The sequence below is a fragment of the Pan troglodytes genome, chromosome 22, assembly GCF_028858775.2.
Source record: "Pan troglodytes isolate AG18354 chromosome 22, NHGRI_mPanTro3-v2.0_pri, whole genome shotgun sequence".
Taxonomy (NCBI): Eukaryota; Metazoa; Chordata; class Mammalia; order Primates; family Hominidae; genus Pan; species Pan troglodytes.
Genome location: NC_072420.2, coordinates 22,517,247 through 22,531,087, shown reverse-complemented (window position 1 = coordinate 22,531,087; position 13,841 = coordinate 22,517,247). Strand labels below are relative to the sequence as shown.

At 30.6% G+C, this 13,841-nt stretch overlaps 1 protein-coding gene across 5 annotated transcripts in view; it reads right to left on the bottom strand.

Moving 5' to 3' along the window:
* Window positions 1-13,841, bottom strand: part of NCAM2 (neural cell adhesion molecule 2) — a 548,173-nt gene that overhangs the window by 45,075 nt on the left and 489,257 nt on the right. Inside the window, exon 16 of one of the 5 annotated variants that reach the window (XM_009446220.5) lies at window positions 11,661-13,505. The exons of the other annotated variants lie outside the window; for them this stretch is intronic. Within the exon in view, the coding sequence (XP_009444495.3) occupies window positions 13,399-13,505 (107 nt within the window). The 3' untranslated portion in view covers window positions 11,661-13,398. Of the gene's footprint in view, window positions 1-11,660; window positions 13,506-13,841 lie in introns of those variants that run through there. 5 annotated transcript variants of the gene reach the window in all.

The following is a 13,841-nucleotide window of genomic DNA, read 5'->3' as shown; positions in this document are numbered from 1 at the left end:
AAAAATAATAATGCTTAAAAACATTAAAAATCAAAATTGAATTATAATCAGGAATACAGCACTTAATTTTATGAAATTACACCAGCTTATGGATTTTATGTGGCCAGTTGGAGGGATTTTTCATTTTTAGAATTACACACAAGTTATTTGCTCTATTTTCACATAGGTATATAATGAGTTCATTGGAACTCTTTTTAGATCTATAAATAAATTATAAAAGTTTATGTTGGACATTAATACACTGATGTAGATTGTGCAAAATCATTTTACATAATTTCCAGCTTTTTTGGTCCCTTACAATACTATTTACAGCATCCACATATTATTTGGGGAATTTGAAAACTTTAGGTTTTAAAAATTCTGAGTAAAATTCATCAACAATTTTCAACATTACTTAAATAAAAAAAGGCTAATGTTTATTTATATATGTTTTACATCCTCAGGCTATTTTTGGTAACTTTCAATAAGGTTGTTTTAATGTACCATTTTATGTGTACTTTGCTGAACAGTCTTGATGTAGACATTTTATTACTTACTACCGAATTTCTTTTCCCAGAATGCATATTCTTTAGGGGGTAGATGTATGTATTTTCCAACACTTATTCTTCAGTACTGAGTCTCCATTCTCTAATGATTTTAAATGTTTTGTCAAAATGTTGTTACACGTATAAATAATTGTTTTGTAAATAAACTCAGTGGCAATCCAAAATTTTCCTTCAAATCACTTCAAAATCCTAGGAAGTTGATCAGGGATTCGGAACAGTAAAAAGGTAGCACCGATAACCATATCCTTTTATTTGCTTTTTCTTAATATCTGATTCAGGGCAAGAAAAAGTAGCTAATTGAGAATATTTGGTTAAAAATGGGGGAACTATAAACAAGTAGATTATAGGAATGGCATTTATAATTGTAAAACTGTATACCTTTTAGAATTTCAACTTTTATTTTTGATGTAGGGGGTATATGTGCAGATTTCTTACATGCGAAAATGCATGATACTGAGGTTTGGAAGTCATATCACCCTGATAGCGAGCACACAGCTTGATTGATTGGTAGTTTTTTAACCCACACCCCATCCTCTAGTAGTCCACAGTGTCTGTTGTCCCCATACTTATGTCCATGTGTGCTCAATACTTAGCTCCCAGTTATAAGTGAGAACATGTGATATTTTGTTTTCTGTTGCTGAGTTAATTTGCTTAGGACTATGGCCTCCCGCTCTATCTATGTTGCTGCAAAGGACATGATGTTATTATTTTTATGGCTGTGTAGAATTAGATGGTGCAGATGTGCCACATTTTCTTTATACAATCTACCACTGATAGGCACCTGGCTTGAATGCTCTTAGAACAGAAAACCCAAAGTAATGCCACACACCTACAACCACCTCACTTACAACAAGGTGAGGGGGAAATAACTCCCTATTCAGTATATGATGCTGGGATAACTGGCTAGCCCAATGCAGAAGATCTTATCTGGATCCCTACCTTTCACCATATACAAAACGTAACTCGGGATGGATTAAAAACTTAAATATAAGGCCTCAGACTATAAAAATCCTGGATGACAACCTAAGAAATATTCTTCTTGACATTGGCCTTGGCAAGGGATTTTTGGCTAAATCTCCAAATGAAATAACAACCAAACAAAAAATAGACAAGTGGGACCTAATTCAACTAAAGAGCTTCTGTATAGCAAAATAAATGATCAACAGGGCAAAGAGAAAATCTACAGAATGGGGGAAGATATTCACGAACAATGCATCCTACAAAGGTCTATTATCCAGAATCTATGGGGAACTTAAATCAACCAGCAATAAATGAATAATCTCATTAAAGAATACGCAAAGGACATGGACAGCCGCTTCTCAAAAAGAAGATATACAAGTGGCTATTAAACATATGAAAAAATGCTCAGCATCATTAATCATCAAAAATGTAAATCAAAACCACAATGAGATAGTATCTCGCACCAATGAGAATAATCATTTTAAAAAGTCAAAAAACAACAGATGCCGGTGAGGCCGTAGAGAAAAGAAAATGCTTATACATTGTCGATGGGAATGCAACTTAGTCCAGTCACTGAGGAAAGCAGTCTGGAGATTTCCCAAATAACTTAAAACAGAACTACCATTTGACCCAGTAATCCAATTACCAGGTATCTACCTGAAAGATATAAATCATTCCACCGAAAAGACACGTGCACTCATATGTTCATCATTGTGCTGTACTTTGTTAAAGGGCACGTTTTCATATATATATTTTATATATTATATATATATTTCATATATATACACACACATACATTGGGTAATGTATTGGGAAGAGTAAGATACATCATTTAGAAATTAATATGCAGTGTAATTTATTGTTTACCTCTTGGCAAAAAAAATAATGTGAGGTTAGCAAATAGGAGGGAGAAGCATATAAATTAGTGGCCAATGGTCAAGGAAACATAATAAAGAAAATAATGTTTGAGATGGTTTTCGAGAATAAGAATCAGCTTCCCATTTGGTGTAAGGAGTCCATTTTAATCTGAACATGACTTGAATAAAAAAAGATGTATGAAACTGTGTGTGATTCTGACATTAGGAAACATACATGGATATTAGAGGTGATTGGTGGGCGTTGGGATTTTAGTGGTGAAGGATGCTGTTAAAGAGGATGGAGCTTGCAAGTGAATTCAGTAACAAATAAATAGATCAACCAAATCAAAATGGACAAACAGCACCAAAAACAAACTAGAAATTGTGATCATTTTCCAAAAGATGGTAGGGGGTTATTGGAGGGAAGCAGAATCGTCACAGTGGTTTGGAAAGAGCTAGAGGAGGCCTGGGCTATGGTAATGGCTATTAAATGTCTGTCCAGTCTTCCCTCTCTCCTTCTCTCCTATTCCATGCCCATTTCCACACACCATATAAGAATGAGAACTCCTTGGATAATGTTTGGATTGAAGAGGTGAGGAATTAAATAGACTCAGCCCCTTATATATGATTAGTTGTTGAATTAACATTACATAATTAAGGTCTATTGGTATATTTTAAAAATAGAAACTAAATAAGATAAAAATACTATGAAATTATATAATATATACATTTATATTTATGTATAACTATTCTATATATATTTATTTGGAATGGAATTTTAAGTAGCCCCCCCCATGGCCACCCTGCTTTTTAAAATATCTACACAATCCCTCCTATAGTTTTAGCTATCCTTTTAGAACAATCTTGTGTAAAAAGTGAACCACTAAAATAGAAGTTTATTATGCTTGTATAGAAATATTGATGAGAACTTGTCAAATTCTTGTTATCCTTTAAAGTAACTGATTTTAACATATGAAAAGGAAAGAAACTGAGCTGTGCTGACTTTGAAAAAAATATTGGCTAAAAACAAGTTCATACGTAACAGCTCTTTTGTGATAAATATCACAAAGTACTAAAAATTTTAGAAATATTTTAAAATATCATTTTAATAAATGTGGTACAACTGTAAACCATGACAAATCATAAAATATCTAAAGTCTTTGCACAACAAAATATCTATTATCTTATCTACACTGACATTTCAAATTATTGTGTATGTTGGAACTGAGATCATTTTGGCACATATAAAATATCTTTTGTGTTGTTTAACCCATCCAGTTGAACCTCTTCTTTTGATGTTTGCTATTATCTTACTAACTCTAAACTTTTCCAAATACTGTTTAAATTTGGTTATATTTCTGGTTGACTTTAATGGATGCAGTTTGTTTGCTATAAAACAACTAGTGATTGTATTGATTAGTAGAAAAGGCAGCTTCAAAGATTTGCATGAATATGACCCAAACATGTATTAGCCAGTGTAAAAGAACTGAATAATTTTATTTTTAGTTCTTTGTTTAATCCCCCACCTGACCAATTTTATTTTTCTGTCAACATTGAAAGGCTGCCCCATATATAGAAAATGAAAAATATATTTTCATTGTACAAACAAAATTATTTTCCTAGACTATATTACAAAATTGAAAAATATCTCTATATGATTATACTTCAGTTCATATTTTATAATTTGTTTTTGAAAGTCCAAAATGTTTAATTTTCTCCAATATAAAATTCCTAACTATTTATAAAACTTCTATGTTTTCTAATCGTGTAACAGAATAAATGAAAAATGTAAGCAAATACATAGAATATATGTATTATTATTTTTCTTGGAATCTATGGTAATTTATTAGGATGTTTAAAGTTTTCAGTTTTAGATACTCACTGCATTCTATCTTAGATATTTCAATTTCTGCTTAGAGTTATACAAAAACATCAATTCTACATTATTAAAACTACATATTTTAAGCATGTAGGGTTTATAAACGTCCATTATTATATAATGCATCTGACTTAAGACATTTTATGCTACCAGCTATCAAATTATAAAAAGACACGTAGAAACCTTGAATGCATATTGCTAATTGAAAGAAGTCAATTTGCAAAGGCTATGTAATATAAAATTGCGAACAAGTGACATTCTGGAAACGGCAAACCTAGGAAATGGTAAAAAGGTCAGTGATTGCCAGGAACTAGTGGAGAAAGGAGGGAGGAATAGAGGATTTTTAGGACACAGAGGATTTTTAGGACAGTGAATTTATTATGTATGCTACCAAAATGGTGGATACAGGTCATTATTAATTTATCCAAATCCATAAAATGTACAACACCAAGTATGCACCCTAATGTAAACTGTAAACTTTGGGTGATTACAATGTGCCACTGTGGGTTCATCAAATGTAACATAGGTACCACTTGGGTGTTAGATATTCATAATCAGGAAGGTTGTGCCTGACTGGGGTAGATGGTATATGGGAGCCCTCCTTAGTTTCCATTCAATCTTGGTGTAAATCTAAAAGTATTCGAAAAACTAAAGTCTATTTAAAAGGGAAAACATGCAATGGTGATATCTCTATTACCTGCATGGAAAGGGCTAGTATGCTTAGGTTGATTGAGAATCTCCTATAAAAACAACTTTTACTTTTCTGTCCTTTAACAACTAAAAAAACTCCACATATTAAGTGAGGAGTAACACATATAGATGCTTTAAATGTTTTTAGCTTCCTGTTTTTATGTAATAGAATTCAGCAGTGAACCATACCACATCCTATTTTAGATAAATATTTTTCCCTGTTCACTTAAACTTTCTTTCACGACTGAGCCATTTGACAGGACCGTGAGTCACAGGCTATTATATAAAAATTCCATACAAATTTTAATGTTTTCTGCCAACATGCACTAAGAAATAGGATGTTTTTCAAGAGCCACGGGTAGTTTGCACTTCACATTACATGTAACAAGTATATCCCATTCAGCTATTGTGAAATTATATTCTAGAAACAATAGCAAAATTTAGGTGTGTTATTCATGGATTCTTTAAAACAGAAATGCCAATTTGAAGACAATTTATTTTTTATTTAACCACATTTAAACAGAAAAAATAAAGTCCTCTATCTTGAATACTTGTTTTTAACATTTTGTTTCTCTTTGTAATATTAAATAAGAAATCAGTAGAGAAGCAAACACATAGCTGCTATGCAAATTGTAAGTGTTGAAACTATTTACTTTGAATTCTTAAAATAAAAAGGATGCATATTGAGATGAAAATATCTTACTTTTAGTGGACAGTAAATAAAAATATATTAATTAAAAATTACCTATCTCTACCAACAATGCAAATAAGTAATTTAGTAAGGTGTTATCAAAATATGTGTAAAAAACAAGAAAGTGATGAAAATTTAATTTGGTATTCATTTAAAACCATAAACGTAATGTGTGCTTATTTACCTTGGTCATAGGGAAGCAGCTATATGTAAAAGTTTGAGTGAGAAAGATAAAAGCTGACTAATAGAAATACTGTGATTAATGGATGAAACTGTGGTTGTTGTACACATAGCCTTTCCTCTGACACATAGGGATTTTTTGTTGTTGTTCTCCACAGGCCAATCAAGAAAATAGCAAAGGAACTAGACCTAAGACATATGACCATATAACTTATAGGCCAGAAATTTACTTCTACCAACTTTGATTTAGTGTAATACAACAAAGATAGGAGGAAAACTGAGAATCAAAGTTGCTTGACTATATCAATGACTATTTGGTTTTTCTGATCCTCAGTTTGTTGATATAATAAAATAATAGAGTTTGGTTATAATAGCTTCAGATTTTCTCAAATCTCTTTAGTTTCTTCACAATGGCCCAGAATAGTAGAACAATAAAAAATTAATAAAGTAATATATATTTACTACAACAGTAATCATACAAATTCCTAAGAATTCCCAGATAACCTCCATTTGATATCATCCTATTGTCAAGGGGATTCAGGAAAAATAAAAACGAAAATAATAAAAAGAAATAACTGTTCTGGTGTATGTTTCAAATTACTATAACTATTGTATCATTTAAAAGAAGTATAAGTATTACAATATATAAGACTTATAAATGTATTAAAATTTTCATTTTGAAATATACACAAGTATGTTTCAAAAGGTGTATAATAATGTATATATTAAAATATACATTTTGGACTGGACTGTCATGGAATAAGAGAAATTAAATATGCTCCAAAACAATCCAAAATCCTGAAAATGAACATTTTCTCTTTTGAATTTTGGCATCATTTCATATTTATCAGGCAATGTAACATTTTGCTCTAAGAGAAAAATATGACTTTTGTGTTTATATCTATGTCAAAAATTATTTTTTATGAAGACACTAGAACAAGTTTACAATGGAAGTAACAATATTTGATATTGTCACGAAATTATTTTTACAATATACAATTGTTATGAATCTGCTGATGATGTATGGGTTATCCAAAAATTGAGTAACTTAATGAGTATAAGTTTATTACCTGCCCCTAAGTAAATAAATGTTTGTATTAAATTTGATCAAGTTAGATATGACAACACTCGACAAGGACAAAAAAGGTTGTACCAGTAATAAAGAAAACACGTATAACAAAGCTTTTCCTCAGTTTTCTTTATTACAACAATGGAGACACAGAGGTACAGAAAATAAAATGACATTTAATATACTATGAAACACATGCATAGGATTACACACAGTGCTGGATATTATGTTGAGGGTTTTAAATAAGATGATACGAGGACAATACACTTACAGCATAGTTTTTTCCAAGAAAATAAGCTATGATGAAAACGAATGCAATTAAATGATCAGAAGTACTTTAAAACAGAAGCGTTATACATAACATCAATGAAAATGTAAGAGAAAAATATTCTTGAAAGGGGTACATGAATTGTGTACACTATTTAAAACAGTAGTTGTAATTGCTTAGTTTTTAGGAAAAAAATAAGACTAGCTAGATTTATGTCATAGCCCCTATTCAGTACATACATAGAATAAAAATAAAAATATATTTTCTAAACTGAAGTTGTGTCTCATTATTATGCATTCTTTACAGTGTGTAACATATTTTTACTAACTAAAATGAAATGATAAAGACTAATTGAATTTAACTTAAGCATACATAGTTTTAGAACTTTCAATATATCTAAATTTAATACAACCAATATTAGATTAGTTCACAATTAAAATTAAGTTGAATTCTACTTGGATGAAAGTATCCTTAAAAAGTAGATGAAATAATAGTCTACCAACAAAGGAGATGAAATGCAGTTAAGACCATCTCAGATACACTAATAGAATTCTTAAACATAATTATTTTTTACATTTCTTGGATTTCTTTTTTTTAGTTTTACAGAATATTAGCTAATACAGATGTTATGGACTATTCCAGGCTATGTGCAACATTTACTGACAGTTCAGGCTTGGAAATTAGTTAATAGCCAGGGAATATGTTGAATTATTACAAGAGATCTTTGTTGAGTTCTTAATTTTAGACAACAAAACTAAAGGTTTTTGGAAAACAAAGCATGGATATTAAACTCTCATCTTTGTCTAATTTTGAAAAAAATAAAATTAGATTTAAACTGAGGGAATGTTTTCCTTAGATAAAAATTGGGATTATGTAAGTATAACACGTAGAAGGAATAATACAACTTTGTATTTAAAAGACAAACCATATTAACTTTAGAATAATACTCCAATTTATATGGTAATTGGTAAGAGAACGAGTTAATAAGTGTTAATTTTTTTCTTTAGTTAAGTCCCAAAATTTACTGTGGAAATATATTCTGAATATTATGTTTAACGATCAAGTATTAATGATTAAACAATACTATTTATGAGATTAATTTGGAAATGCCTCGTCACCAATTTCAACATAAGTTGTAATCATTTTAAAGACAATTTGTAGAATATCTGTATATTCAGTCATTTGAAATATGCAGATTTCAGCTATCTATCCAATATATTAGATTTGCTGAAGCTTTTATGACATATTTCTATACCACAAAGGTTAGTATTTTAAAATTTACAAACAATGAACAGAAACATAATAGAGGAAATATATTCCATTCATTCATGGCCAAAAATTTAGAAAGGAAGCATAAGAGAGATAGAGAGAGAAAGAGGGAGACAGACAGAACAAAAGAGAGAAATGGAGAGAAAAAGAAAGGAGGAAGAGACAGAAATAGAGAAAAAGGGAGAAAATTAAAAATAAAGCATTAGAAGAAAGTAAGAAAGGATAAAAGAAAATAAATTTTAAAAAAGTGAAAACATGAGGCTGGGCACCATGGCTCACGCCTGTAATCCCAGGATGTTGGGAGGCTGAAGCAGGAGGATCAATTGGGTTCAGGAGTTCGAGACCAGCCTGGCCAACATGGTGAAACCCTGTCTCTACTAAAAATACAAAATTAGCCAGGTGTGGTGGCTGCACGCCTAGTAGCACACCCAGCTACTAGGCAGGCCGAGACATGAGTGTTGCTTGTGCACAGGAGGCGGAGGTGCCAGTGAGCTGAGATCAGGCCACTGCACTCCAGCTTGGGCGACAGAGCAAGAGTCTGTCTCAAGAAAATAAAAAAATAAATAAATAAAAATTAAAATAGAAAAAAAAGGTAATTAAATTGGACTTATTAAAAGATCATTTAAAGGATGTTACATTATCTCTTACATAGATTAATCATAATAAAACACATAAAGTTACATATTTAGGTATGATCAATATTATAGTTTATCTTTATTCAGTGAGTGAAATCATAATACTACAGGGCCAGACAAAAATATATGTGATAATATTTAGTTTAATACCAGAATTGATCATTTCAAGCTCTTAATGTTGCTTATATCATATTAATATCAAATTTAAACCTTTAAAGAAAACTTTACATGACTAGGGATGTTTCTTAATTACTACAAACTCAAATGTTATCATGCATAATACTGGCTATTATTCTTGAAAGCTAGACCCAAATATATTGTATTATTGTATTGATATCAGTATCCATCTTGAATTATTAAAATAATTTGTAATTTTAAGGTTTTATTTCTCCATTATCAGGGTAAATATACCATATTAATATTTAAAATTATTTTTATTTATCTAAGAATACCTCCAGATCCAAAAGTTCATGGTTTAATTCTTTCTTGTACAATATATTTCATTTAATATAAATGACTAATCATAAATTTAATTGTACGTGGTTGAAACTACTTTGGAATTTTTCTTATTTTAGCTTTAATTTAACTCAAACATAATGAATGAGTATTCTTACACAGAAAATATTATAATTAAATTATAATGGTTTCCCAATTGACACAAATTGCATATTATTGTGTGTAACATGTGCACTATGATGCATACTTGTAACTTTGTTAATTTAAAAAGAACTTGAATATTTAAAAAGTCAAATTTATTTGCAATAAAATTATTTGTCTTTATATGTATTTGCTATATATAAGTGAAAACTGCATATATATTAAACATCAATTTAACCCCTTCTATATATAGGCATATTTAAAATGTTTACATATTTTAATTTCAATCTTGTTCATGTATACCAGGAATGAAGGCATATACGTGCATTTGCAAAATGCTTCTGGAAATAATATGAGTATAGAGTTTATAAAATTAAACTTAGTCCGTCCTAATGACCTATAGTATTAGGAAAGAAATGAACAAAAATAGCAACTTACCTAAGGTTTTTCCACGTAAGAATACATTTTATAGGAAAGAATTTACTGCTACCTCCTAGGCCTACTCTGTTAGCATATCTGAAACATGGTACTTGTGGGTCTTACTGTGAACTGATGAGTAATTATAGTTTTGATTGGGGTAGAGAGGCCAGTAACATTGATTGTAAAATGGAGGAAAGAAGATAGACTAGAAGAGATTGGGAGGAGAAAGAAGGAGATATCCAGATCTATATTTTAAAAATCCTGATATTCCACATGCAGATAATGGCAATCATGCATAAGTAAATCAATCTAGCTTCATAACTGGTAATACGGTCAAAACAATCTTTTGAAATATTTTAACAGTGAACGATACAATACACACACTATTGGACATAGACATATATTTCTGATTATATATAATGACTAATCTTACACTCACCTTAACACACAAGCTCAAATTTATACATCTTCAGAGACAGACTTTTACGTAAAACTCCATTGTATGAAAAAAAAAATCATTGGATGATACTAGGAAGATACTTAAAATAAGTTTAAATTTTTATGTCTTGCTTACCAGTAATCACATTTACTTAGATGTGTAGACAGATGAAATACTAGTAAGGCCAAAAAAGTAATAAACTCATTTTTAAAATAAAAAAGCAAACTGTCTGATTTTTATGGTTGCATATAACAACAGTATTGTTCAGATAATATAAAAGATAACTCAGCAACACATATTATTAAGACTTTTAAAAAATCCTAGGATGTAATATGTCTAAGGTTTTACTTATTGGAATGCAATAGCTTTATTGTTTAGTTTTGTACTTTTTAATTTCTTAGAGAAATAAGGCAGAGCACAAAGCCTATTATTTTACCATCTCTGAGAATATTTTTAGAAGAATTTATGCGTATCTCAGAGTTGTGAAATAGGTGTTCATCTGAGAATAAACATTTGGCCAAATGACAGATTGCTTATAAAGTTAAGGACTAAAACTAGATCCACACTTAGATGCTTAAAATCTAACAAACAACTCTTTAAATATATATAACTCTGCAAACATAATTTTAATATTAGGTTCTTTTCAAAATGCCAAATTGATACATCTAATTTCTGTGTATACCTCACTTTGAATGTTCTTTATATCACTTAGTGACCTTGAGTTATGATATGTAAAACTTCAAGATAAATAAACTTTGCACTAACTTACTAAATAAGTATTCCGTGATCTCCAAAAAAATATTTTGTCATTCCTAAGTCAAGATCATTTCTGCATGAAATTCTCGCAGAAATGTCTCTAATTTATTGGAAAGATCAAGTAACGTTACAATGAATGTGAAAAACAGTTTCTGGAGGTGTTACTAGAAATCTTTTTATCAACGCTTTCTACAAATTAGTAACCAATATAAACTCTTCAGTCTCAAATATCAAGAAATTTAATATGCAATGATAGTTATTTAATAAACGGAATATTGGTTATGGTTATTTAAAAACAAAACTTTCCCTATAAATGGATTATATTTCCATAATGTGTGAGTTGAGATATCGTTTTATCTCAGCAGGGGAGAAAGGAGGGAAGCAGAAGTTTTTTTTTTTTTTTTTGAGACGGAGTCTTGTTCTGTCACCCAGGCTGGAGTGCAGTGGCGCGATCTCGGCTCACTGCAAGCTCCGCCTCCTGGGTTCACGCCATTCTCCTGCCTCAGCCTCCCGAGTAGCTGGGACTACAGGCGCCCGCCACCACGCCCGGCTAATTTTTTGCATTTTTTAGTAGAGACGGGGTTTTACCGTGTTAGCCAGGATGGTCTCAATCTCCTGACCTCGTGATCCACCTGCCTCGGCCTCCCAAAGTGCTAGGATTACAGGCGTGAGCCACCGCGCCCAGCCGGCCAGAAGTGTGTTTTATCGGTTGATGGGTTGCTTCTGCAGTCTACGGGTCTATTACTAGATTACAAGAAAGGATAGCAGTTGACAGCTAGGAGTTTGGAAAAGATAAGTTAAAAGAAAATCTACTATGAAAGAGAGGCCTAGCCCTCATATGAAAAGATTCTGTAGCTATCTCTTTAAAAAGAGACACGAAAAATATTTCTGTTCAACAAAATAATGGCTTTTGATGAATGAATCACAGAGTCCAGAACCCAATCATTTGATTTACCAAGTATGTTATGGTCACTTTTATGCATATATGTAAATCTGGTTGTTTCCTATTGTCCTAAATAAATAAGTAGTAAAAGTCACTTGTTAAGATGTGGTTGCAAGTGAAAAACACAAACACTCTTTACTTGTTTTGAAATTACTTAGGTAAAGATTACTTAAGTGAAAATTGCATATTCACATAATGAAAATTTGCAAAAACCAAAAATCATTCTTCATGCTACACCCTCAAATCGAAATTCCTTTGAAATTTGGAATCTAGTTCCAATCTCAATTTCTTCCCATCTTGATTTCAACTTCTTTAAAGGAGTGTCTATAATATCTTCTTCTCTCTCTCTAATGCTTGCAAGGATTCTGACTACCAGATGTCCAGAAAAATGTAACAAATAACTACTTATGTTAGAACAATAGGACTTGAGGTCAGCTCAAAATGTAATCTAAATCCAGTGAATTGGGTGTAAATTTTTAGACATATACAAATTTAATTTAACATTCATTCTGGGAAAATTGCAGAGATATTTTCACTTAATGGAAAAAATTAATCGGTGTTCAAATTTAAAATAGGAAACTGTTTCACATTTATTCCTTAAGACATTTTAGTTCAACAAAGGGAAAATAAGCAGCACAATTGGGATACACATCTAATAAAATATAATGCTTATGTTTTATATAAATGGTAAAAACATTGAAATATTAGAAATGTTCATAAAGTTGGAAACTTAAAAGTAACAGTAAAAAAAGCAATAGTAGTGATCCACAATTCTACATAATAAAATTATGATTTTTACAAAGTATGGCCATGGATATTTAATTATTTGCAAAATAATAATGAAAGATTAGATGTAGCAAAGGCTTAAGTTTCAAGTACAAGTGACATGCTATTTAACAAGGTCAACTTTAGGAATTAATGGAAACTTTAGAATAAAGTATGTTATGCAGTGAACTGGTAGCTGAAAGTAGCAATCCCGATTGAATTTCCTTCATTTGATTTTCTGACAAATTATCCACTTAAAAGGTTGACAATTGGGGGAAGGAGAAAAAGCTTAATCATTCATGGGTAAAGATACATGCATAATTAATTGGACCTTAGAAAATATTTTATTATAATTTTAGATAAGCCTTGCTATTACTATTTTTTTTTTTAATTTTCAGGGCATAAGAGGATATACCATATGATATAACAATGACATTAAAACACGCAAGACAAACTTATGGCTATAATGAAAGAAAACCCAGCAGCATTCAGCTGCCATGACTGGCTTCCATTTTCGCCTTTATTCGCTTCACAGCATTTATCTGCATGATGAAAATTGTTTTTGAAAATAGAATAAGAATGAAATAATTAAGAAAATAAAGGGTGGAGTTACAAACGAGGAAATCAAAAGAGAAAAAACGTGACAGTAGGAAAGAAAAAAAGAGAAAATAATTAATGCAAGATTTACACAAAGTCATTTACAATTAATGCAAACCTACAAAAAATACTTTCATACAAAACAAGAATGGCTAAAATCTTGTATAAAACATTTGTATATATTGTCACATATTAAAAACATACAAAGGTCAATATTGATGTTTATTCTGCATTACTCAGAAATTAATTCTGTCACTGATCCCTTACATGTGAATATCTTT